Source organism: Rhinopithecus roxellana, chromosome 6, assembly GCF_007565055.1.
Source record: "Rhinopithecus roxellana isolate Shanxi Qingling chromosome 6, ASM756505v1, whole genome shotgun sequence".
NCBI classification, from domain to species: domain Eukaryota; kingdom Metazoa; phylum Chordata; class Mammalia; order Primates; family Cercopithecidae; genus Rhinopithecus; species Rhinopithecus roxellana.
Window position 1 is genome coordinate 121,832,967 of NC_044554.1, and position 24,700 is coordinate 121,857,666.

General features: G+C 33.9%; 1 protein-coding gene across 1 annotated transcript in view; it reads left to right on the forward strand.

The window, feature by feature from the left end:
- AKAP9 (A-kinase anchoring protein 9) overlaps nt 1–24,700 on the forward strand; it is a 177,421-nt gene that overhangs the window by 114,555 nt on the left and 38,166 nt on the right. Inside the window, 7 exon segments of the mRNA XM_030932036.1 lie at nt 3,719–3,951; nt 12,253–12,415; nt 13,246–13,458; nt 16,163–16,395; nt 17,680–17,799; nt 21,266–21,418; nt 22,097–22,201. Coding sequence (XP_030787896.1) covers nt 3,719–3,951; nt 12,253–12,415; nt 13,246–13,458; nt 16,163–16,395; nt 17,680–17,799; nt 21,266–21,418; nt 22,097–22,201 — 1,220 coding nt within the window.

The window sequence follows — 24,700 nt, forward strand, 5'->3', positions numbered from 1 at the left end:
ATTGCCTATCCTGCTTTAACCTGAGGAGTTTATTGTTATCTGTCAGGGAATGAATATGTTATAATTCATAAAGTTAATAACTAAAGGACTTTAATAACCATCATTTACTATGTTTAAGACATAAATCCAAGCGGTTCACCACTTTGAAATGATTCTGTTTACCAAAGTGGATGTTCTAAGATTATTATTGGCATCTTGTGACATTCCCCTGCTAATCTATATTATCCTCTGAATTTTTCCCTCCAAGACTAGTTGTTTAAAGTCTTTCTGTTTTTTCTATTTTATAGGATTTTTTTTTAATTCACTTTTTTCTTGGAACATATTCAGATTATTTCAGATGGTTTATACCTTCAAAATGTTATTAAGAAAATACCTTAAGCTAGTTGACATCTTCACCTTTTCTAGGTACTTTAATGTCTATTTTTTAAAATTAGCCATTTCAAGAAACTAACATTCAGAGACCTTTTATAAGTTGCTCTCATGCACCCTCTGTATTTTGTGGTTGAGATTTGTTCCCATCTAATACACAATACCTTCAGTCTTTTCCTCATGTTGATTCCTTCTCTATAGCCCAAAACATTAGACTATCTTCATACTGCCTTAAAACTGTAAGAAGTGTTGGATTTTTCTCACCTTTTTTCCCTGCTCAAGGTAAATTTCAGCAAACTTTTTTTTTTTTTTTTTTTGAGACGGAGTTTTGCTCTGTTGCCCAGTTGGGAGTGCAGTGGTGCAATCTTGGCTTACTGCAACCTCCACCTCACGTGCCACCATGCACAGCTAATTTTTGTATTTTTTAGTAGAGATGGAGTTTGGTCATATTGGTCAGGCTGGTGTTGAACTCCTGACCTCGTTATCCACCTGCCTCGGCCTCCCAAAGTGCTGGGATTATAGGCGTGAGCCACCGCGCCCAGATGATTTGACAACTGGGAGGTCAGTGTTGTCCTTTGAGAGAGCAGCTTTGGTACTGCAGGAATAGAAATCAAGGCTGGTGAACACAGGAGTCTCCATAGCATTTTCTCAGTCCTTGTCCTGTTTGTCTTTTTAGACAAATAATGTTACTAAAGTGTCTTGAAGCTGTCCCTTTTTGTCTGCTGGAACATCTTTCTCCTGCCTCTCTCTGATATTTTTTAACACAGGTTCTTTTGTTGGATTATGATATACAGAGGCTTCAACTTTGCCTTCCTTCTCTCACTAAATATTACTCCTAAGACAGATGTATCTACTTCCAAGGTTTCAACTCTCACCTTTCTACAAATGACTCCTAAGTCATTGCAGACCCAAAATTCTAACAGTTGACTCATCTCCACAAATCCCATTAACACTTCAGACTAATCATTTTTCATCCCTACTCTGTATACTTTCTCCTGATTTCTTAGTATTTTTCTTAATGATTTGTCTGTCACCTAAGAATCATCTAAGCTGGAAGCCCAGAGTCATCTTATACATAATCTTCTTTCCTTGTCTTCTTCTACATTGTCTTCTCCAACCTGTGCTCTTTCTCAACACCACCCCCCGCCACCCATCATCTTAGTTCATGTCTTTATCCCTTCTCATCTGGACAATTGAAATAGCCTGTAACCAATTTTTTCTCCTTCTTTAACTTACCTCTGCATTGCTGCAGTTTGCTTCCTGATTCACATGTTTGATATTATCTTCTTGTTCAAAATATGATTTACTCTTTCCATTTGTTTATAGCAAAACCCCTAAGGTTCCTATAAAATTTAAGACCATTTACAACTTGAATCCAGCTTACTTTCCAGCTACCTTCTTTTAGGTCTCTCACCTACCTCACCACCACTTCACCATGTCCCTTTGCCCTAAAAAGCCTAGAGTTCCCATCATATCACACTGTTCCCTTTGCCTCACATTTCTGTACCCATGAGAAAGAAAATGTTACTAGAATGCATTTAATTTTTCACATAAAGATGCAATAAATTCCAAGATTATCTTGCACTTCTAAATATTTTCAAGGCATTCAATTTTGAGCACATGGAGTACTATAAATAAGTAACAGTGTAGCTGATGTTTTTACTTTGGGGAATAAAAACACAAAGTGAAAGTTGTATTTACTCTTACCTTAAGAATTAGATAAACCTATATATAATGGCAAACATTTAAAATCATGCCCTAAAATGCAACTTTGGGCTCTACAGCCAGTGACTTACAAAGAGGACGTGCTTAGTGAATATTGAATCGTGCTGAATTCAGATCTGGTGTCTGAAGCTGTATCTGATGTCATTACTACATAGATTAAGAAAACTCAATATGGCACTAGCTACTTTAGCAAGACAAGTTCTAATAAGTAGAACAGGTCAAAAGTACTTAATAGTGGTTAAGAAACAAAAATATTAACAGTTGTTTTCATATATGAAAGTACAAATCACAAAAATTAAATACTAATATACCTGAAATAAGCAAAAAACAAAACAAAACAAAAGCAGGATCATGTAGGAATTCAGCATAGAATCATTTCTACTATACAGCTTTCATACAACCAAAGGGATAATTAAGATGCATATATATTCAAGCTTTGAAAATGCCAAACAGCAACCCATGAAAATATCGAAATTAGCTCAGTCGAGAGAGTGGGATAGCACATTGTACTTCAAACTCAGTACATATTAGCAATATAAGGAGGTTGCCTGACTGCTACTTTCACTTACGGCTTCTAGGAGTTTTTCAACTGCTGCTTGTAGTTGAGAGCTAATGTGTCAAACTGAATGCTTATTCCAAGCACTTGGTACCTGAAGATTTCCTCTGCTTTAATTTGTTAACTTTGTACACTTACTGATAACAAATATGTACTACATGTAATAAAAGAATAGGTAATGCCCCTTCAGGAAACTTCACTGTTGGGTTGTAACATCTGCCACAAGTGAGTATTTAATGTCAGGTGAATAGCCTGTGCTTTTATTATAGCTTAGAAAAAACACTTGGAAAGCTTATCTTCTACCCATGCAAACTCATTTTTTTTTTTTTTACATAAGAAATAAGAATAGTGTGGGTAACGTAGATAACAATGTCCATAATTAAATTAGAACTGCTTGTCAGCCTAATCTTATCCCAGTATTCCTCTTTAAAAAGTAGCAAGCAACAAAATGATCTTAGTTCCTTTTACTGTATAGCCAGAGCAGATTATATTGCCCAGTGTCGGCTCAAAAGTTAGTCATCACCAGACAAATTCAAGCACTTATTTCTATCCTGTAATCCCAATGTAGGCTCAAAAGTCAGTCTGCTCCCGACAAATTCAAGCACTTATTTCTATCCCTCTGTACACTTGGAACAGCCTACTGCACAATGCTTCTCTTTTCTTGTGATAATTTATGTGTTTCCTCATTACATTGTAAAGTCGTCAAGGGTTGGAGCCAGATCTTGTCCACCTATATGTCCCTATTACTTAGCAAACTCTGCACGGTGGGCATGTAGTGAATTTCTGTTGAAAGGTATCTCAGAAGTTTTTATCAAAGAAAAAAATACTGAATTACCCAAATAATCAATTTCTGCAAATTCCTGTTAGCATAACATTTCTCATTCTTTTGCTTGGTTATTGAATAATATTATATCCTATATTTGCATATTTTATTTGTTTGGTTGCAATGCTGTTTTAAAAGACCTTACAATTTCCATGATTTCCAGTGTTACTTTGATTTTGTTTTATAACTTTAAAAAAGTATGATTATTATAATTAATTTATGCCTTTAAAATACTGTTATTCTAGTTACAGATGAATCCATTCCCTCTTATTCTGGAAGTGATATGCCAAGAAATGACATTAACATGTGGTCAAAAGTGACTGAGGAAGGAACAGAGCTGTCACAACGACTCATGAGGAGTGGTTTTGCTGGAACTGAAATAGACCCTGAAAATGAAGAACTTGTGCTGAACATTAGTTCTCGACTACAAGCAGCAGTTGAAAAACTCCTAGAAGCCATAAGTGAAACTAGCAGTCAGGTAACCTCCTTATATTGCTAATATGTACTGAGTTTGAAGTACAATGTGCTATCCCACTCTCTCGACTGAGCTAATTTCGTATTTTCATGGATTTCTGTTTGGCATTTTCAAAGCTTGAATGCATATGCATCCTAATTATCCCTTTGGTTGTACGAAAGTTGTATAGTAGAAGTGATTCTACACTGAATTCCTACATGGTCCTGCTTTTGTTTTGTTTTGTTTTTTGCTTATTTCAGGTATATTAGTATTTAATTTTTGTGATTTGTACTTTCATATATGAAAACAACTGTTAATACTTTTTGTTTCTTAACCACTATTAAGTACTTTTGACCTGGATCTTGGCCAGTATTAATGCTGTTGCTACTACTTGATACCATTGTAAATTATGAGCAATTTAGTTAATGCAACATAGTATTTGTCTTTTGAGGAGCAACGTGAAAAATGTTAAATAAATCAAAAATGGTCAGTGGTTCCAATAGGCTACTTGTTTTTAACAGGCTATTAGAGAGAAACTCCTCCAAAATTTGTTAATGCTGCCAGTAGTCAAGCGTGTGGGCTCCGCCTGAAACATTCACTTCCCCAGGCCAAGACCACAGCTCATAGCAGCTGTCTGCTTATGTGACCAGGTAGTGAAGTACAGTAGGAGTCTGACCATGGCATTTTCCAGATTTTTCCCAATTTGTTAAATACTAAATCCACACTGTGTTATTTAGCTTCTACTGTATTGTTGTAATTTAAATATCACTGAATGGATCACAAAAGCTTTGTGTAGAGCAGTAACCCTACGGCAGAGACTTTTCAAAGTGCAGCCCTTAACCAGCAATATCAACATCACCTGGTGATATGTTCAATATATAAATTCTTAGGCCCCACCCCAGACCTACAGAAATTGGGGGCCCAGCAACCTGTGTTTTTAATAAGTCCTTTATATGATTCTGATTCACACTAAAGTTTGAGAACCACTAATCTGTGGATTATTAGTATAATGTTCACATTGTTCTCTGGCTTAATTTTGAAGTACTCTACTAACATCTTTTATATAAAATGTTAAGCTAATTGTTGACATTAGGTATAATAAGTTATAAAGGTATTTTTTATTAGTTATAAAGGTTTTTTTTAATAAAGTTTAAGGTATTTCTTAAGTGAATAATATTTTTCAGCTTTTTGAATAGGAGTTTTTAAAAACTTTCTTTTAAACTAATTTCAGTTCAGTTTTTAATCTTCCATGGATAGATGCTTAAAGCCATTGATTTCTTCAGAATAGTCTCATTAATTAATAACTAAAATTATCTTGAACCTGATGAATATTTTTAACAGATTGACACAGAATAATGTGTCATATCTTTGTGAAATAACTTATATTCCACTTTCCTCTTCAACATGTCATTATTTGGTTCTACTTTATAATAGTATACTTCCCTTTAACTTTCTTTTTTTTTTTTTTCACTTATTATAACAAAATGTATAACAGCTGGGAGGCATGCTGTGCTATCTTTGTGTTTTCAGTGAAAGAGAAATTCAGGAAAATAGCTTTGTACAGGATACTCTGATACCAGAGAAGAGAGCAGCGTCTGACATATTAGAGTATACTGGGGACCAAGTAAAGTTTACTATGGGACTTGATGCTTAAGATGAGTCATTCAATGGCAAAATTTTTGAATATCAGGGCACTGGACAAGAATCTGCCTTATAGGCTGATTGGCTGATTTCATAACGTGTATTATAGGAGTTATTTACTTTAGATATTTTATTTGAGGAATAACTTGCCCAGTGGTATGTCCAAGTCCATATTATAATACATTGATTGCAATAGTTTTACCTCTCTTTTGCTTGGACAGGCTACCATACAATCAGGCTTATGTTTACTTTATTGTTAGGTTCCTACTGGTTGGGATAGCTTTCATGATAGTATTAAAAAGAATGCTTAAGAGACTGCCATAAGGCCCTTAGAGAGATAATCTCTTTAACACAATCCTTATTCAGTAGTCTCTTTGTGGTTCTGCGGAAATGTTATCTTTGAGAGTATAGTTTCACAGATTCTAGACTCCTGGATCAGATAGAAATCAAAACCATTCTCTTCTTTGGGAATAGTTTTTCAGCAATTAAAGTTTTCCAGAATCCAGAAGTATTATTTAGAGCCATAGGAGGTTATTTACCAAGAGATTCCCCTAGGCCTTGGAAGAAATTAATGGATATGTAATTTATTCCCATGGTATGATTTTCACTATAAGAAATTTTCATGGGCTTCCTAATACTTGTTTTTAAGAATTACAACATCAAAGCTACATGCTTCTATATTTTCTCAAGAAAAAGAATCTGAGGATGAAACAGTAGTATAACTTAAGATTTTGTTTTGTCATTGTTGTGTTTGAAACATAACTGTAATCAAAATACTGAAACACATTTTGCCTTCAAGTATTATCCCTAGTATGCTCAGCATTGGTCCAGGCTCCGTCAGGGTAATGTTTACAGGTTATAGGCCCTCTGTGAAATAACTTAGAGAAATAGGTGAACAAATCAAAGTCCAAAAGAGAGCAACAAAAGTGTTTTACAGTTTGAAGAAAATAATTTATGAAGAAAGGTGGTTAAATGGTTTGACATTATTTGATTTAAGTAAAGCTATTTTGTTTAGGAAACAACTCTATGCTGCAAATTAATAGCCTTCAAATATACATTAAAATCTTGATTATCTGAAACCCGGGGATAATAAGCTAGTCTGGATAATTAAAAGTGTGTTCTTCTAAGTCATATTATAACTCTTTTTGATAGCAAGAAGTTTTATATGCTTTCTAAAACAGAGGGGAAGCAAGATAGAATATAATTTGAATTACTCTAATTCAGTCACCTTTCTGAACATCAATTAGAGTATCATCAGTTAATATTACTGTTGTTACAAGGGCTGTATGCCACTATCCTGAATCATCTTTATTTAATACTGCTTTTTTGAGTCTTTGTTGCCCTAATTTTACTCTATTTTCTTTGTGTAAGCTTCTTACCTTGACCTGTGTTCCTAATGTAACTACTGACTTACAGGTTTTTGTTTTACATGGATGGAAGCAAGTTTTACATGCTTCCAAAAATGGGTGAAACAATAGACTATAATTTCAATTATTTTAATTCCAGGTCATCTTTATGAACATGAATTAATATAATATTCCATCAGTTAATATACTGTTATGAGGACTGTTTGCCCTATACTGTAATCATCTTAATCTGTTACTTTTTTTAGTCCATTTTTCTCAGTAATTTCTGTCTCCTATCTTTGTAGTTAGTTCTTATCCTGACCTAAATGTTACTGTTTATGAAGGGCTGTTTCTTACTTACAGATTTTGTTTTTGCTTCAAATAAGAGAAATTGGATATCAGATTATCAAAACAAACTGTAGTTTGCAGAGGGAGCAGGGAAAGAGTATTTTAAGAGGTATTTGATAGGCTAAGCATGGGTCCCCACAATTCATAAAGCTGAGCAGCTGGGATATTGACAACTTCTACCTGCCAAAGTCCCACTAAAGTCACATTTAGCTGCAGCAGTGATAAGATTAGTCCTCTATCTTGTATAGGTATTTATTAGAGTTTCTTATGCAACCCTCCAGTTAGCCTGTGAACGTGCTTTGTTAAGACACCTTCACAGACTAACTGGAGGGTCGCGTAAGCCTAATAAAAAATTTTTATTGCCTAGTCCAGACTTGTAAGAGGCAACTGCACCTCCACAGGAAATACAATCCATTTCCCTGTAAATTCCGGCTTTCTGTAGAAAATGTAATTTTCTCTGCCCTAATTATTAGCCTACCTACCGTGAAATAGTTTGAGTACTGGCTTACACAACTTTATAGTGTGAGTCACTGTAGAATGGATTTGTGTTGGTATTACCTGCCTTCTTTAGCATGCGTTTTTCCATTTAAATAAAGGCTTTGTGGATTTAGGATATTTAGTTACTGGATAGAAAAACACCAAAATGAGGGCTTTTTCCTTTCTTTAAAACAACTTTCATTATTGAAAATCTTTTAATATTAAAAAGCAAGTTGTTGATCTAAAATTCTGAGTGGCTTACTTATTCACCATTGCCCAGGTTTCTGGAGCTACCCAGAGGCTATTATATATAACTTGGGCTTTTAAAGTTTAGTCAGGGTTCACAGGACACCTTAAGTGGTATAGTTTTAAACTATTTTATACAGTGTAGCTTTAAAAAGAATTTTTTCCTTAACATGTACTCCATAAACAATATGAAAATAGGTTATAACTGAAATGTCTATATTTAGTTTTAGTGACTGCTTGAAAGATGAGTAATATTTCTAAGGAAATAGCGAAAGTAAGTTTTTAATTTTCCAGAAATAATTATGATTATTTTATATACTTGAATAACTTATTACTACTAATGTGGACTCCAACATAATTAATTTCACATTTTTAAATTAAAGCAATTTTTTAATGGAACGGAAAAACACCAACTTATCTTACAGACATTATAAACTTGTCTAAATGCCATTTCAAAGCCGTGACGTGGAACTTGGATCCTGTCTGGCAGGCTTTTTTGTGGGCGTATTAATTCACATTCCACCTGTCAGTGTACCTATAGGTAAAGACATTAAACCACACCCTCTGTTCTGACCTTTTCCTCAGGGGACACTGACTAGAATCCTTTGGCTCAGCATGAGAGGCTACTTGAATAGCTCAGTTCAAAAGAACTTTTCCTTTTGAATAGAGTGAAGCAGCAAGAGCAAGGGAAATAATGTTGCAACTGGATTTCTCAAGACTGCTACTATGGAGATTTCAAACTTGAACTTCCCTGCCAGGTTCTACTTTGAAGGCTTACTTATTACTACAGACATCGTTGATACTAAAAGCAGTTTTATTGCTCATCTAATTAGATGTTATATTTTTATTCTTCTCTTCAAGGACTTAATTATGCTAGTTTAAAAGGTGTTTTTGTTTGCGTGCTTTTTGTTTTTTGTTGTTTTTTGGTTTTTGTTTTAGTGTGGGTTTTTTTGAGGGGGGGGATGAAGATCTAAGTTTTTTTAGATTTTTAGTTTTTTTTCTTGGACTTTCCCTTCCTTTTATTGTGCAGTTGTATGAATTAATTTTATAATGTTTATTTGGTAGTGCTAAAAAAGGAAATTTTTATACTGCTATGATAGATCTTGATAAACTAAAAAGAACTTTTTAATGTACTAGAAAACTGAGAAAGCAAATTAGGAAGCTTGGCAGCTGTATCTTCTGAGATGGATTCTTATAGCACCTATTTGGCAACTGTCAAACTCAGTGGCTCATGGTTAGAAGAGCAAGATGAAGACATTTATGAGGTTGAGTCTCGCGTGCCTTTACCACATCCTTTTCCTCTATGTGAACATTTGGATGAAAATAACTCAGTAATTGTTAATACTTCTATTTTCCATTTTATTCATAAAAGAAACGGGCATATATTAAAGCTTATTTCTAAAATTTCACTGCCTACCCCTCCTTATTCAGTAAGTATAAAAATATTCATTTAAACACTATAGTGAGAAATTAAATTTTCAGTGTCTATATTAATGCTAAATGGGATAGAACCTTGTTTGATGTGTTACTGTTCATTCATCCTAGATGTGTTTAAGGGCTAAATTTGGTCTGAGTTCCAACTTGGCTATGTTTTTAATTACAGAAAGCAGAATGAGATAATATTACATTTCTCCAATGCCAGGCAGGTTGTTTAAAAAGATCTTGCTTTTCCTTAAGATTCTTGCTTTTTTATGTTTGTGATGCCCATCCTGAATAAGAATGGAATAATTATTATATTTGAGAGACTGGGTATTGTGATACTTATAAAACAGCTAAGTGAATTGTCATTGAGCAATTAGGAAATATTTACAATCATGATATATTGGCTGTTCCAGACAAGGAAAAAAGGAAGCTTGGGTTCTAATTTTAATATTCTTAACAACCTAAGGAACTTACTTTTTGTTTTTAATATGCCTCCTAATCTTGTGAAACAAGACCCCTTTCTGCTTTTTATAGGAAATATATTTTATAAACATTGTTAAGGATAAGTGTTTAGCATAAAGAGGCTTGAATATTTAGTATTTCAGGTTCACTACAAGTTATTCAGTATAACTAAAAGTTATTCAGCACTTTTTATGACTTTCATAGCTTTATCCTGTACTAGTTAATATTTAACAAGCCAAATGGTTTTCAGAATAGTTTTGTTACCTCTTTTGCAACTTTTATATTAAAGTGACAGAATATTAACTGATACTTTACATGTACTTTTAATGTAATTATAAGTTTCTTAAATATTTTGGAAATATTGAGTATTAAATTTTATATACTTCATATTGTTTAGATATTAGAAATAAACATACTCTTAACTGAATGGAAGAAGATTCTTTAAATATTAAGTATTTGGATGAACATTTGAAGGGTGTCTCTTATCTCCCGATAAAGTATAAATCTCATCTGCTGTAATAAATGAAATTTTTTTGCTAGATTTACTATATTTGATTGTTCCAACTTTTTTGTTTTATTTTATAAAACTGAAGTTTTTCTTGTGGTTTTATGATAAATATTTAAATGGATTATAAGCCTGGTTAAATCTTGTCAAGAAGTAGAACATAGAAGCAAAAACTTATTTAATTTACTTACCTAAAGCAAGCATTTATTTTGTTGTAAATCCTTTGTTGTATCCCTATAGTAAATTTGAAAAAGGAAAAAAAATGCATATCCTTTTTAGTCATGTGTATTTACTAGATAGTCATTATGTAATGAACAGAAAAAAATGACTTACGTGTATATAAAAGCAATTGATATGTTTTTAAAATATGGATTGTGACTGTAAATTCAGGAAGTAGTTGTGTATAAATTAGTTCATACTTTATTATGTGTCTTTATAATAAAAATTAATGATATTAGTTATCCACGCTTAAAGGAAAAACTCTTGCCAACTAAAAGTAAAAATATTCCTTTTGAGATAACATATTATGGGTATTTTAGGAAATAATTTATAATTTAGAATGTATGATTAATTTTCTATTATGAGTCTTGTATGTGTATTCATATTAATTTTAAATATGTTATAAGTGATATTTGAAATATCCTATTAAAACAAGAATAATCGCATACTGGATATTTTGGAAATTGATTTAGAGTGGCCATCAAAAGCTATAGTTACTCTAAAATCCATTTGCTATGACAAATGCTGCTTGGATGTGAAAAGCAGAAGTCTTTAACAATAAAGTATTATTTAATGTTACCATGATTTTGTAATACATTTTCGATATGTGTCTATAAATTAGAAACCACTACATTTGATCATATTTTAAGCTTAAAATGTAGTAATATCTTTTTAATGCACAAAGTACTTTATATATAAATTTACAAATTCTTATGACTTTACTGTGAGCCTGTTATTAATATTATGTGATGATTTTTTGTTAAAATTTTTGGACTAAATACTAGAAACATTTGAGTTCAATTTTTTCCCATGTAATTGTTTCAGTAATAACAGATAAGCAGGTACTGATATTCAAAAGCTCAGAAAACTAAGGCAGAGACAGTACTTTTCTGCAATTTCACACAGCTCATTTACTAGCAGTGATCAAGAGAGCTTTGGCCTTAAGCCTCCTATCATCTTAAAAAATTGTTTAAGAATATAATCAGTATGTGCTATTGGTAGTATTTTAAGGACTCTGTGCTTATGGTTAATGTCTCTGTATTGTAAGGTTTTGAAAATAAGCTGAATATTCATAGGAGCTTTAGATGTTTCACAAATGGACAGAAATACAAAGCTTTTAGTTAATAAGTACGTGGATTATAAATATAATTTCATTTTGTTGTGCCACTATGGTTTTGTTAATTGATGCCACTGTATTAATCGTGTATTATTAGTCCCCCACAGTATACAACAGATACTGTAGGAGTCACAATCCATAAATACTAAATGTAAAAGAAAGTTTATCATAGACCATATAGCTACATAAAATTCTTTGGCAAATACAATAAATGCCTGTGCTTTGTTAATTTTATATCTTCTTTTATATGATAAACTACACAGCCATTGATTTAAAGTGGTTTATATCCAAAAGAAGCATATTCTTTTGTTCAGTAAAGCTAGAATATGTCACTTTACAGAAAGTTGTGCACAGCCAATATACATGTCTCCTCTGATTTATCCTGCCTGCTAATCTTAGCATGCACTGGCAATATCTAAATGACTACAATTCAGTAGTATATCTTTATTTTAAAATCCCCCTTTTTTCCAGCTTTAATGGGGAACGAAACTAGTATTTCCACACTTTATTTTCTTTTATGTATTGTTTCCCTCTTTGTTTAGCTTGAACATGCGAAAGTTACACAGACAGAGTTGATGCGTGAGTCATTTAGACAGAAACAAGAAGCAACAGAGTCCCTTAAGTGCCAAGAGGAACTTCGAGAGCGCCTTCATGAGGAGTCCAGGGCCAGAGAACAGCTAGCTGTGGAGCTCAGTAAGGCTGAGGGTGAGCAATTTGCCATTGACAACTAAGGGTACAGAAATTTCAGTCTTAAAATAGAGACTTTTGATGCATAGCCAGGTTTGGAAGCCATCAATCTAATTCAGAGTGACCATTAAAAAGTACTTGTGGTTTATCTTCAAAGTTCCTCCAAGCAATTTTTAAAACTATATATATATTTAATTATAAAAAGAATTTATAGATTTACAGAAAATATTAATAATTTCAGAAAATACCAAAAAGGATGGTGGTGACTTGTTACCATAATCACACCATCTTAAGACAACCTTTGTAATTTAAAGATGAGGAAACTGAAGCTAAAAGATGTTATTAAATTGTTAAAGGGCACCATTACCATTAAATGGTGATTCCAGGCTTTGAATCTCTAAAGCCCTATGCTCTTTTTAATTCTTCTCTGCTGTTATGGGTATTGGCCTTCTAAAATTACTTAAAATACCAACTTTCTAATTTTCAAAATGTGATTCAGTTCACAAGCATCTAATTTGTATTAAGCTTTTCAGAAACTTATTGTTTATATCTGTTTAATAAAGTGAGTTACACCTACGTGATGTGATACTTTAGTATGGCAAAGTATTAGAAAATTCAGAGAAATATCATGTTTATGCACAATGGTAAACAAGGAAATGTCTGCATTGACCATACCCTATTAAAGGTTGATAGTTGTTGTGATGAGCAGCAAATTCATTCAAGACTTTTAATAGGTTGGAATGATGGAAAGTTTTGCTAACAGTACACCTTTTGTTGTTTATATTAAAACCTAGTGGTTGAATCTGAAATGAATAATAGTTCTATTTTCTGTTAATTTTATTTTATAGGTGTCATTGATGGCTATGCAGATGAAAAAACTCTTTTTGAAAGGCAAATTCAGGAAAAAACTGATATAATAGATCGTCTTGAGCAGGAGTTGTTATGTGCAAGTAACAGATTGCAAGAATTGGAGGCAGAGCAACAGCAGATCCAAGAAGAAAGAGAATTACTGTCCAGACAAAAAGAAGCTATGAAAGCAGAGGCAGGCCCAGTTGAACAACGTATGTATTTTCAGAATTTGTATGAAACATTCCTCTGATTTTATTTATATTCTTCAAAGGCTTAAGGTGGCTTTTTTCCTCTTTCAGTGCCATTATTCATATATTTTATGGAGAGATTTGAAAAATTATAAGCAAATCTACCTTATAGATAAATGTCTCATTAGCCAATCGTGGAATTCGGTTTTTTTTTTTTTTTCCCTTTGTCTTTTTCTTTTTCCTTAGGCAGATGTTAACAGGAAAAGATAGTTCTTCATTTATCCTCAGACTTCTGCTTCAAGAGAAAGCTCCAAATAATGAGGCAGGATATTTTTAAAATTGTATAAGGTTTAGTTCTAATAGCAGAGAGGCAGCAAAAATGTATACTTGGATTAAATATCTAAAAGCACTGATCTGGCACTAGTAATGAGCAGGTGGAGGGGATTTTTGACTTGCAAGCAGAGTAGATTTAAAAAGGTCAGTGGCTGGTAGGCTGACATCTAGTTTAATCTAAGTAGGAATTCAAATAATACTTAAATGTATAAGTAACCTTTCATTTTTCATTAAATAAGAAATTAAGTAATATCTTGAAGTGAAAGTTTGTTTAGCAGTAAATGTCAGTCTTTGTAACGATGGAACCTTAAATCCTGTTTACCATGTCCTCTTTTATGTTACACATGCAGTTGGATTTTTAAATGCTTTAATTTTTCACTTATTTCATTTTATCAGTTTAGAAATACAGCATACATTTTTGTAATATAGTTAAGTTTCTTCCAGCTGCTCAAATTAATTAAACAGGTTTAGTTTGGAATTTTTAATGTGGAAAGTATATGTCATGCAAAATATTCAAGAAATACTGGAACTTCTCAAAATATTACCAGTGATAATCAGTGTCTTCAACTCTTGCTTTTGATACGTGTGTGTGCATGTGCATTGTCCCATTTTAGGAAGTGGGAGACATATAAATTATATTTTTGTTGTGTCTTTTTTTGTTGTTTTTCTCTATTCTCCTAGGACTAGTAGATGCTGCAGTCGATGCAGCAGCGGGAGCAGGTGTGTGTATACAATTGCATGGGCAGTGTTTGGGTGGTAGACTTGAAACTCCAAAATGTGGGTGACCTCTGGATTTTCAGCCAACTAACATCTCTAGTTTTGCAGTGTTGCTGTTGTTTCATACTTACAGTTTTTAACAACAAAAAAACTTTTCTTACGATAAAAGTACAAATTTTCATTGAAATTAACGTCTGAGATTCATATTGACCATCATCTTATGATGTCTGTTTTTGCATAGAGCTTAAAACCATTTTGATTTTTTTTTGTTTGTTTTTGAGATGGAGTCTTGCTCAGTTGCCCAGGCTAGAGTTCAGTGGTATGATCTCAGCTCACTTCCACCCCAGCCTCCTGAGTAACTGAGACTACAGGTGGGAGCCACCACGCCTGGCTAATTTTTTGTACTTTTAGTAGAGACGGGGTTTCACCATGTTGGCCAGGCTGGTCTTGATCTTCTGGCCTCAGGTGATCCGCCCACCTCGGCCTCCCAAAGTGCTGGGATTACAGGTGTGAGCCACCGTACCCAGCCAGTTTGATTTTTTTAAGAAAACATTTAATAAATATATTAAACTCTTTCAATCTTTGAGTTTTTAAAATGTTCCTTCTAAATCAGGAAGTATGTAAGATGATGGTAGCAAAAGATCAATAAAATTTAATAAGAGACTTTCTGGTTGATTTATTTTTGTATTAACATCTAATATTAGTATTGTTTTAAAAGGAAAGCTGTTTTCTAGAGATTCCTAGTCCTGAGTACAATGTTGGCATACCAGTTAATTTAAAGACCCTAGGGATATGTTCTTTCCATTTTCTTCATTAGAAGATTGTTTTATTTTTACTATATAAACTGTTATATTAATAATAATAGCTAACACATAGTGCTTACCATACCTCAGACACTCTTCTTTACATATATTCACTCATTTAATGCCAAAATAACTCTAAGAAATCAGTAATAATAATATTCTCAGTTTACATATAAGGAAACTAAAGGACATCATTGTAATTGTCACATGGGAGATAAGTTGCTGAGCTAGGTTGAGTCTACAGTCTGTTCTTAAGCACTACACCATACTGCCTCTCATAAATGTCAGTTTTTCCTTGATTCACATACATGTGACCATGCAAAAGCAACTCAGGAATATGGATCTAATAAGGAGTAAGACTAACAGGAAATTTCAATTATAGCTGTATTTATATTTCTGTAACTCTTAGACTTGCCTTGGTTAAAGATTTACAGTGTTTGATCTTCATGTTTATTGTGTATGCAAATAAAATTGACTTTATGGGTTTGGAATGAATTGCTTTTTGCCTGAGGTGAAGAAAGCAGTGAGTTTTTTTCTGTGCTTGAATTTAATTGGACTTTGTTCTTTACCCAATAGTAAAGATAGATTTTTTTTGGTCATTTGCTATGTTGTTTTCACAAAAAATATTATTTTTAGTGACAGGACATATTTTTGTTAATTCTGTATAATTTTATTAATAGCTTGTTTACTTATATAGAAGTATTTTAATATAATTTTGATATTTTCATAAGAGAATATTTACTTTCATGTGTATTTAAAATTATTCTCAGCCTTTTATTTCATGAAGGTAAAATTTGGACATAGTTATCAAGGATTTCATTATCATAACATCATTAATTATTATTTAATTCAGTATACTTTGTATTAATGTACAGAATTACTACAGGAGACAGAAAAATTAATGAAGGAAAAACTAGAAGTACAATGTCAAGCTGAAAAAGTACGTGATGACCTACAAAAACAAGTGAAAGCTCTAGAAATAGATGTGGAAGAACAAGTCAGTAGGTTTATAGAGCTGGAACAAGAAAAAAATGCTGAACTAATGGATTTAAGACAGCAAAACCAAGCATTGGAAAAGCAATTAGAAAAAATGAGAAAATTTTTAGATGTAAGTATTCTCAAGTTGAATATTGATTTTTCTCAATAGAATGTTATTTGCTAGTATACGAGGCTATGAATTTTAAATCATGAAAAGACTGTTGAATTAGTTTTTCATTGTTTTATTAGGTGTCGATTCTGCTAATTGATCAAAAAGTACTATTCCAATTTAAGACTCCAATAATTTTTATTGTACGGCACTCAGAATTAAAATCAGTACATTTTATTATGTATTGAATTATACATAATAAAAATTGTGAATAAGCCACACTAGTTTACGTTTCCAAATTCAGATCAGAAGCTTATTCTAGTTTTTTATTTAACCACAGGGTAAGATAGGCAAAGAGATAATGGGCCACCACTGCTTCACCTGTAAAAGATACACACAGGTAACAGTGTGGCTGTTGGAAATGGGCCTGGAACAGTGGTCATGCTGCCATTACTCTCTTCCAAAAAGATGTTAAATCTCTAATTTCACATTTTTTTCCTTTGAGATTTCACTTAAACCTGATATTCTCTTCATAGATCAGAGAATCAGATTCTTACTCATTTTATAACTTTAGGCATAAAACCTAGATTAGGATTTAAGAAACTGACTTACCAAACAATTTGTTTTATTTATTTTGTTTAATGGCTAAACTAACCAGTGGAATTCCTCCTTTGTTCCAAAAAAGGAAATTCATTTTAAGGTGAATATTTTTTCATCCTGTATTTAATATTACTTGAATAAAAAAAGAAATATACTTCAAATAATATTTAGATATTAATACTTGAATTTTTGTTGAGGAGCCCAAATAGGTTATATGGCATATAAAAAATAAAATGTTGGCTGGGTGCGGTGGCTCACATCTGTAATCCCAGCACTTTGGGAGGCCAAGGCAGGCGGATCATGAGGTCAGGAGATCGAGACCATCCTGTCTAACACAGTGAAACCCCGTCTCTACTAAAAAATACAAAAAAAAAGTAGCCAGGCGTGATGGCGGGCGCCATCGGGAGGCTGAGGCAGGAGAATGGCGTGAACCCGGGAGGCAGAGCTTTCAGTGAGCCAAGTTTGCACCACTGCACTCCAGCCTGGGCGGCAGAGCGAGACTCTGTCTCAAAAAATAAATTAATTAATTAAAATTAAAATTAAATGTTATCTTTTAAAACTTTTGTGGTTTGGGATATTCCATAACCATCAGTCCTTTGTCTTCAAACAAAACTAACATGTGTCTAAAGGGGAAGTAAGAAATAATAGCTTCACTAAATACTGTTTCTTCAGCTACTGTTATTATTATTATTATTAAACTTTTAGGAGCAAGCCATTGATAGAGAACATGAGAGAGATGTATTCCAACAGGAAATACAGAAACTAGAACAGCAACTTAAGGTTGTTCCTCGATTCCAGCCTATCAGTGAGCATCAAACTAGAGAGGTAAGAACTTTACTGACATTGCCCACTTTACAGTAATTTGTATCAAGTGTAAAATAAGATGCATATCATTAAAAACTTAAAAGTGGATTCTTTCTGTTGTATGTAAATCTTCAAAATCAGAAAACTTAATATTACTTAAGCAAGAGAAGGTAATTAACCCTAAAAATTGTTGGTATTGAAATTTGGAATCATTTCCATCTGCTTATGTCTTTCCCAATTAAATAAACTCTGTTTTACAATTTCTTTATTCCCATTCCTAACAAAAGTGACCAAAAGAGTTATCTCTGTTCACTCTTTACTTTCCCATTTCCTATTCTGTTATTAGTCCACTCCAGTGAAGTATCCAACCCTTGTTTCTCAGTAGGGTTATACCTTCTACTCCATTTAAATTGTTCTTGTGAAGGTGACCCAGAGCCTGACAGCTATAGCTAATATCCAACTCTGTCTCCATCCTACTCAACCATTCGGAGGCATTTATTGCAGCCTTCTGCCATAAATACTTCCTTCTCTTGGTTTCTGTGACACACCTACTCCGCTCGTCTCTCTCCTCTAGTCTTTGTTTCTCCTTTTCCTACCCAACATAAATGATGGAGTGCCCCAAAACTTACACTTGGGCCTGCTTTTTATTTCCTATTTGTAGCCTCTTCCCAGGCAGTCATATATAAATGACTCCACGTCTGTATTTTCATCTGTGACATCTCTGTTAAGCTCCAGAATTGGATATCCAGTGCCTACTCTGTCTCTGCTTAGATGTCTCAAAATTAACATGTCCAAAAGAGAGTCTTGATTCCTGATTAGCCACAACCAGAGAAAGACAAGCATAAAACATTTTCCTTCTTCATCTCAGTAAATTCTGTTCCTTCTAACCTGCCCCATTGCTGAGAACTAGAATCAGCCTTGATTCCCCTCTTTTTCTCAACCCCTACTTCCAACCCATTGATGGGTCAGATTGCACTACATCTTTCTGTTCTTTGCACTTTTGTTCATCTTCCTAAATCCCAGTTGTCATTTGTTTGCCTGGATCACTGTGGTAGCCTCTTAACCAGTCTCCTGCTTCTCCTTTTTCACCCCAACTACCTATTTTCCTCATAGAAACATAGTCAAAACTCCACATTTACCAAATGAATGCTACATAAATGAGAGAGGATTCACTGTATGAATACCTAAAGATGGCTTGTCATGGTGATAAAGACATTGTGTTTAGGGTAAGGCAATCCCAGTTTGTATCATGGCTCTGCCATTTACTAGGTAATGACAATAATAACTAAGTCAGTTAACCTCTGAAATCTCTGTTAATTCATTTCTAAAATAGAGATCATAATAGCACCCACATCCTAGGAGTGTTGAGCCGGCACATAGTGAACACTTTAGTATTATTTCTGAAAACAATTTTTATTTCGAATGTAATTTCTGAACAGTTTAGTGGATTTCATTTCTCTTAAAAGAAAACCAAAGAAGTACAGAGTGCCTATAAACTCCTTGTAATAAAATGTTATCTACTAGAGTAGTACAAAAGTTATCAGTCTCCACAGTTTCTAGTTATTGCCCTATTTCTAACAAACATATTTTCGGCTTTTAAAAAGTAGTCATTTAGGGACCGGGCGCGGTGGCTCACGCCTGTAATCCCAGCACTTTGGGAGGCCGAGGCGGGCGGATCACAAGGTCAGGAGATCGAGACCATCCTGGCTAACACGGTGAAACCCTGTCTCTCCTAAAAAAATGCAAAAAATAAGCCGGGCGCGGTGGTGGGCGCCTGTAGTCCCAGCTACTCGGGAGGCTGAGGCAGGAGAATGGCGTGAACCCGGGAGGCGGAGCTTACAGTGAGCCGAGATGGAGCCACTGCACTCCAGCCTGGGAGACAGAGCAAGACTACGTCTCAAAAAAAAAAAAAAAAAAGTAGTCATTTATTGTAGTTCAAAGAATATTTAAGTTGTCATTTCCTATTATGTCGTTTTCTTTTACTTGAAAGGTTGGCCTGCTTCACTCCTGAAACTTTTAAGAAACTAACAAAGATGTGCATGTTTGATTTTTTTTTTCTAACTGTTGCACCATTTTATTGTACCTACATTGTTGCCTTTTTTTTTTTACCTTACTCCAAATCTTAATCAATTTATTATTATTAAAGTTTCTCCTCAGCAACTTTTTTTTCCTTTTTTTTCTTTTTCTCTTTAAAACCAACTGCACGTATCAGTGGCTTTGTTGCTATCATCCTTGAACCTGAAATTATAGTTAAGCTTGCATTCTTTTAGTGTTCTGAGAAATAACTGTCGTTTTTTAGATAATGTCCTCAGAATATTTCACTGAAAAGAAAAGGTAGAATTACTTTATTTCTTACCATCACATGTTGCTTTTTTTAAAGTAAGCTTTCCTTCCTCACTTTCCTTACAGTACTACTAATCCTTCCTTATTCTTCTGTCACAGAACCATTCACTTGAAGGGATCTCCATTATTATTCTTAGGGAATAGGTCTTGGCACACATCATTATTTTGGTTAAAGGAGAAACGAAGACTAGAGACACTTAGGGAAACCTTCAAGATGCGCAGATCCCTCTCACTCCCCTTCATCCTTATCTCTTTCCTGGGCTGACGGAATGTATAGATTGAAAAAGCTTTCCCAATGACTGTTTTCAAAATATAGTCCATAAAATATTTATTTAGGTCATTTTATCTCATACAAGAGTAAATCAGTACTCTGCAAATTTGTCATCTTTATTAGGATTTAGTGTGGTTGTGCCATTAGATAATTCAGCCTTATGAAAAATGCATTTTTCCCCTCTTCCTAGGTGGAGAAAGTCTTAGTCTTAAGAGAAAGAACTTTTTTAAAAGGATTACTTGAAAGCAATATTATTTGTGATCTACTAGCGTTGCTTAATTTTTTCAACTTGTAAAATGTCACCTTTGTTGAAGACAACAGTTGCTATCTTTATACAAAGTGAAATTAGCATAACATTTTAAAATGCTTTTTGGAAAAAAATTTTTGAAATGAAGATATGTTTTATATGCATTGAATATTCTTTAAAATGCTTGAGAGAAGTGTTTCAGATTTCAGATATTTTGAATTTTGTAATATTTGCATCATACTTACCTATTCAGCAGCCTAATTTGAAATGTGAAATGCTCCAATGAGCATTTCCTTTGAGCATGATATCAGTGCTCAAAAAGTTTCAGATTTTGACCTAGGCTTGTTGGTGTGCATCTGTAGTCCCAGGTACTCAGGAGGCTGATGCAAGATTGCTTGAGCCCAGGAGTTTGAGGCTGTAGTGCATGATGATCGTGCCTGTAAATAGCCACTGCATTCCAGCCTGGGCAACATAATAAGACTCCATTTGTTAAACAGACAAACAAAAAAGTTTCAGATTTTGTGGCATTTTGGATTGTAGATATCCAAAATGAGAGGTAACTCAACGTATACTAACTAGCTTGCTGAAATTTTTTTTAATTAAATTTTTTGCCTCTTATATTTCAGGTTGAACAGTTAACAAATCATCTGAAAGAAAAAACAGACAAATGCAGTGAGCTTTTGCTCTCTAAAGAGCAGCTTCAAAGGGATATACAGGAAAGGAATGAAGAAATAGAGAAACTGGAGTTCAGAGTGAGAGAACTGGAGCAGGCACTACTTGTGAGTGCAGATACTTTTCAAAAGGTGTGGCATTTTATTTGGGCTAACTTTATTAAGTGTTTTAATGAAGAATGCTCTTAAATTATCAACTTCTTGTAGGTATTATTACATAATATGTTTATGTCTCTGTTGATATCATAACCATTTCTGTTTGTTCTTATTTCCAAATGTTGCTTGCATGTCTTCGTCCTGAGAAGGGAAGAGTTTTTTGTTGTTGTTGTTGTTTTGTTTTTTTGAGACATAGTTTCACCCTTGTTGCCCAGTCTGGAGTGTAATGGTGCAACCTCAGCTCACCACTACCTCCGCCTCCAGGGTTCAAGCGATTGCTCTGCCTCAGCCTCCCAAGTTGCTGGGATTACAGGCATGAGCCACCACACCCAGCTGATTTTGTATTTTTAGTAGGGATGGGGTTTCTCCATTTTGGTCAGGCTGGCCTCAAACTCCCAACCTCAGGTGATCCACCTGCCTCAGCTTCCCAAGTGCCAGGATTACAGGCGTGAGCCACTGTACCTGACCAACTTTTTAATTATTCACTAATTAGAAGTACACTTTCTACTTCTAATTGGAGAAACAGGATTGCTGCTTCTCAAAAAAAAAAAAAAAAAAAAAGGAAAAAATAAAACTGGATAATCAGGATTTAATTTATGAAATTTTGAGAAAATTTTTACATATTTAAAGGTAGAGGACCGAAAACAGTTTGGAGCTATAGAAGCTAAACCAGAATTGTCCCTAGAAGTACAACTGCAGGCTGAGCGAGATGCCATAGACAGAAAGGAAAAAGAGGTAAGGAGTTTATTTTTAAATGACACAGTGTGGTTTGAATTATTTTAAATCAGTTACCTTGAAAATATTATTTGAACTGAATGGAGTTTATGATCTAAAACCACAGTCGAGGCTGTTTGTCAGCCCAGTGCCAAAATTGACCTTGAACAAGGCAGTAAACATGTGAGTAAGCTGATGGGAAAGAAGAGTGCTCCAGATGGAATAACCAGTGTAAAGGCCTCGAAGCAGGACGAAGTTCGGAGGAACAGGAAGAAGGCCAACTTAGCAGGCGTGTAGAGGGTGGAGAGACATAGTAGTGTTAGGACAAAAGGCAATATCCGTTTTCTCATAACCATAGAATAGATACTGAATTATTGCTGCTTTGCTGTATGTTTTTTTTAATTAGTATTGTATTGCCCCGGGAGATTATAGTGCTATTTTACAATATACAGAATATGTTCTTAAAACAAAAGAGTAATAGTAAATTGCTTTAATAGTAAAACAATTATATAAAGTTCTCCTTTGTTTCTCTGCCCCTTCTTCCAAAAAACTAAAACTTTACTTTCAGAACAGTGGTAACTTCAGCTTCCTAATGTATAACTTACTTAAGCCTTTGTCTACAAATAGTTTTTTAAAAACATATCCTACTCTACATTGTCTAGCTATATCTTATCATTTAAAAGGTTTAAAATTTTTTAAATTACATTTTTGTCTCTAATATTCTCAGGACACTTACTATATTTTAACAAATAGTTATGAACTTAAGCTGCTTTGAAAAATATAAGAATGATTTCAATATCAGCTAAAACTGTAGCTCAGAAAACTTGTAGATTAGAGGAGAAAAAAGGCATCTATGTAAGTGACTATAGTTGAAATCATTTCCATAAGAAGGATTATTTTCTCACTATCACATAATACTGAGTAATGTTTATCTGAGAGGCTCTTATTTATTTTGATTTTTGATTTTTCTGTGGGAGGTGGGGAGCACTTTTGTTTATAAGTAACTATTTCTGTGTTTCAAAGAGTTAACATTTAAAGATTTCCCTTAAACTGAGTAAAGTAATTATATGTTACCTAAAAAGACAGACCTTCTAAACTGTACCCAAAGCAATGATAGTTGACTGTGGATAGTTGATTAACCTTACTGATTTTATGTTTTTATTATCTTTTGAATATAACATAGCACTGCTATCTTGAATTAAGTATCTAATAACTGTCTACCTTTTACTTAGAATCATAGTTGTTCAAAACTATGAGAAACTTTAGAGGGCATCTGTCAACCGACTAATGTTTTTTACAGATAAGGAGAGAAACAGTCAATGAGTAAGAGGTTAAATTGACAGCTGACCCTAATAACAGTAACAAGTACTTTATCAAAACCCATTCACCTGCCGGTAACTGGAGACTGAGAGACAGGAATATAAGAGTTAAAATGTCTTTTATTGAAAATAACCTCTTAAGCATTTTTTCCCTAGAAACTAGGCAAATGCTTTTAGATATCTGATGGAGTATAAAAATAAGATGTCCCTATGTATCATCGTATTTGAGATACTTTACTCTCAGAGCCTAAATTTGTATAAAACATTTTTTAAGTCTATTAGAAATTTAGAAATGCAGGATGAATAAAAAGAGAAGAAAACTGCAAAAGAAAGGAGTTTTAGAATTATAGGAGGAGGTAGTAAATGGGGAAAGGATTAGGATTTTAGAAAAAGATACATTCAATAGGTTTCAGCTCTCTGTAGAGCTAACGAGATCTAGCTTACAGTTAGCAATAATAAATAATAATAGTTAATTTTGTTGGCCTCTGTAATTAGACAGTACTAAGTATTTTAAATGCCCTTTTACCATTAATACTTACTCTCTTCCCCAGGACAGGCTCTGTTATCTCCGTTTTACAGATGTGTAAACTGAGCCTTAAAAGAGGTTAAATAACTTGATCATGGTCACACCTTAAGTGGTTGAAAAGGAGTTCCTCTCAGGTTTCTGTGAGTCTGAAGCCCTTGTGATACTATACTGCCAAAGCATTGGGGCCTGTTTTGTCTTGTTGATGAGAAATATTAGACTGCCATTCAACATTTAGTGAGCTCTTAATGTATGTGTAGCACCAGTATCCAGTTGTAAAACCAGCACTGGACATCAAGGAATCTACTGTGTAATTAAGGAGACATATGTACATTTGAAAGAGATAAAAATACTTTTTAAAAGAGAAAACAGGCCAGGCGCGGTGGCTCATGTCTGTAATCCCTGCACTTTGCGAGGCTGAGGCGGGTGGATTACTAGGTCAGGAGATCGAGACCATCCTGGCTAACACAGTGAAAGCCCATCTCTACTAAAAATACAAACAAACAAAGCCAGGCGTGGTGGCGGGCGCCTATAGTCCCAGCTACTCGGGAGGCCAAAGCAGGAGAATGGTGTGAACCCGGGAGGTGGAGCTTGCATTGAGCCAAGATCCTGTCACTGCACTCCAGCCTGGGTGACAGAGCAAGACTCCATCTCAAAAAAAAAAAAAAGAAAACAAAA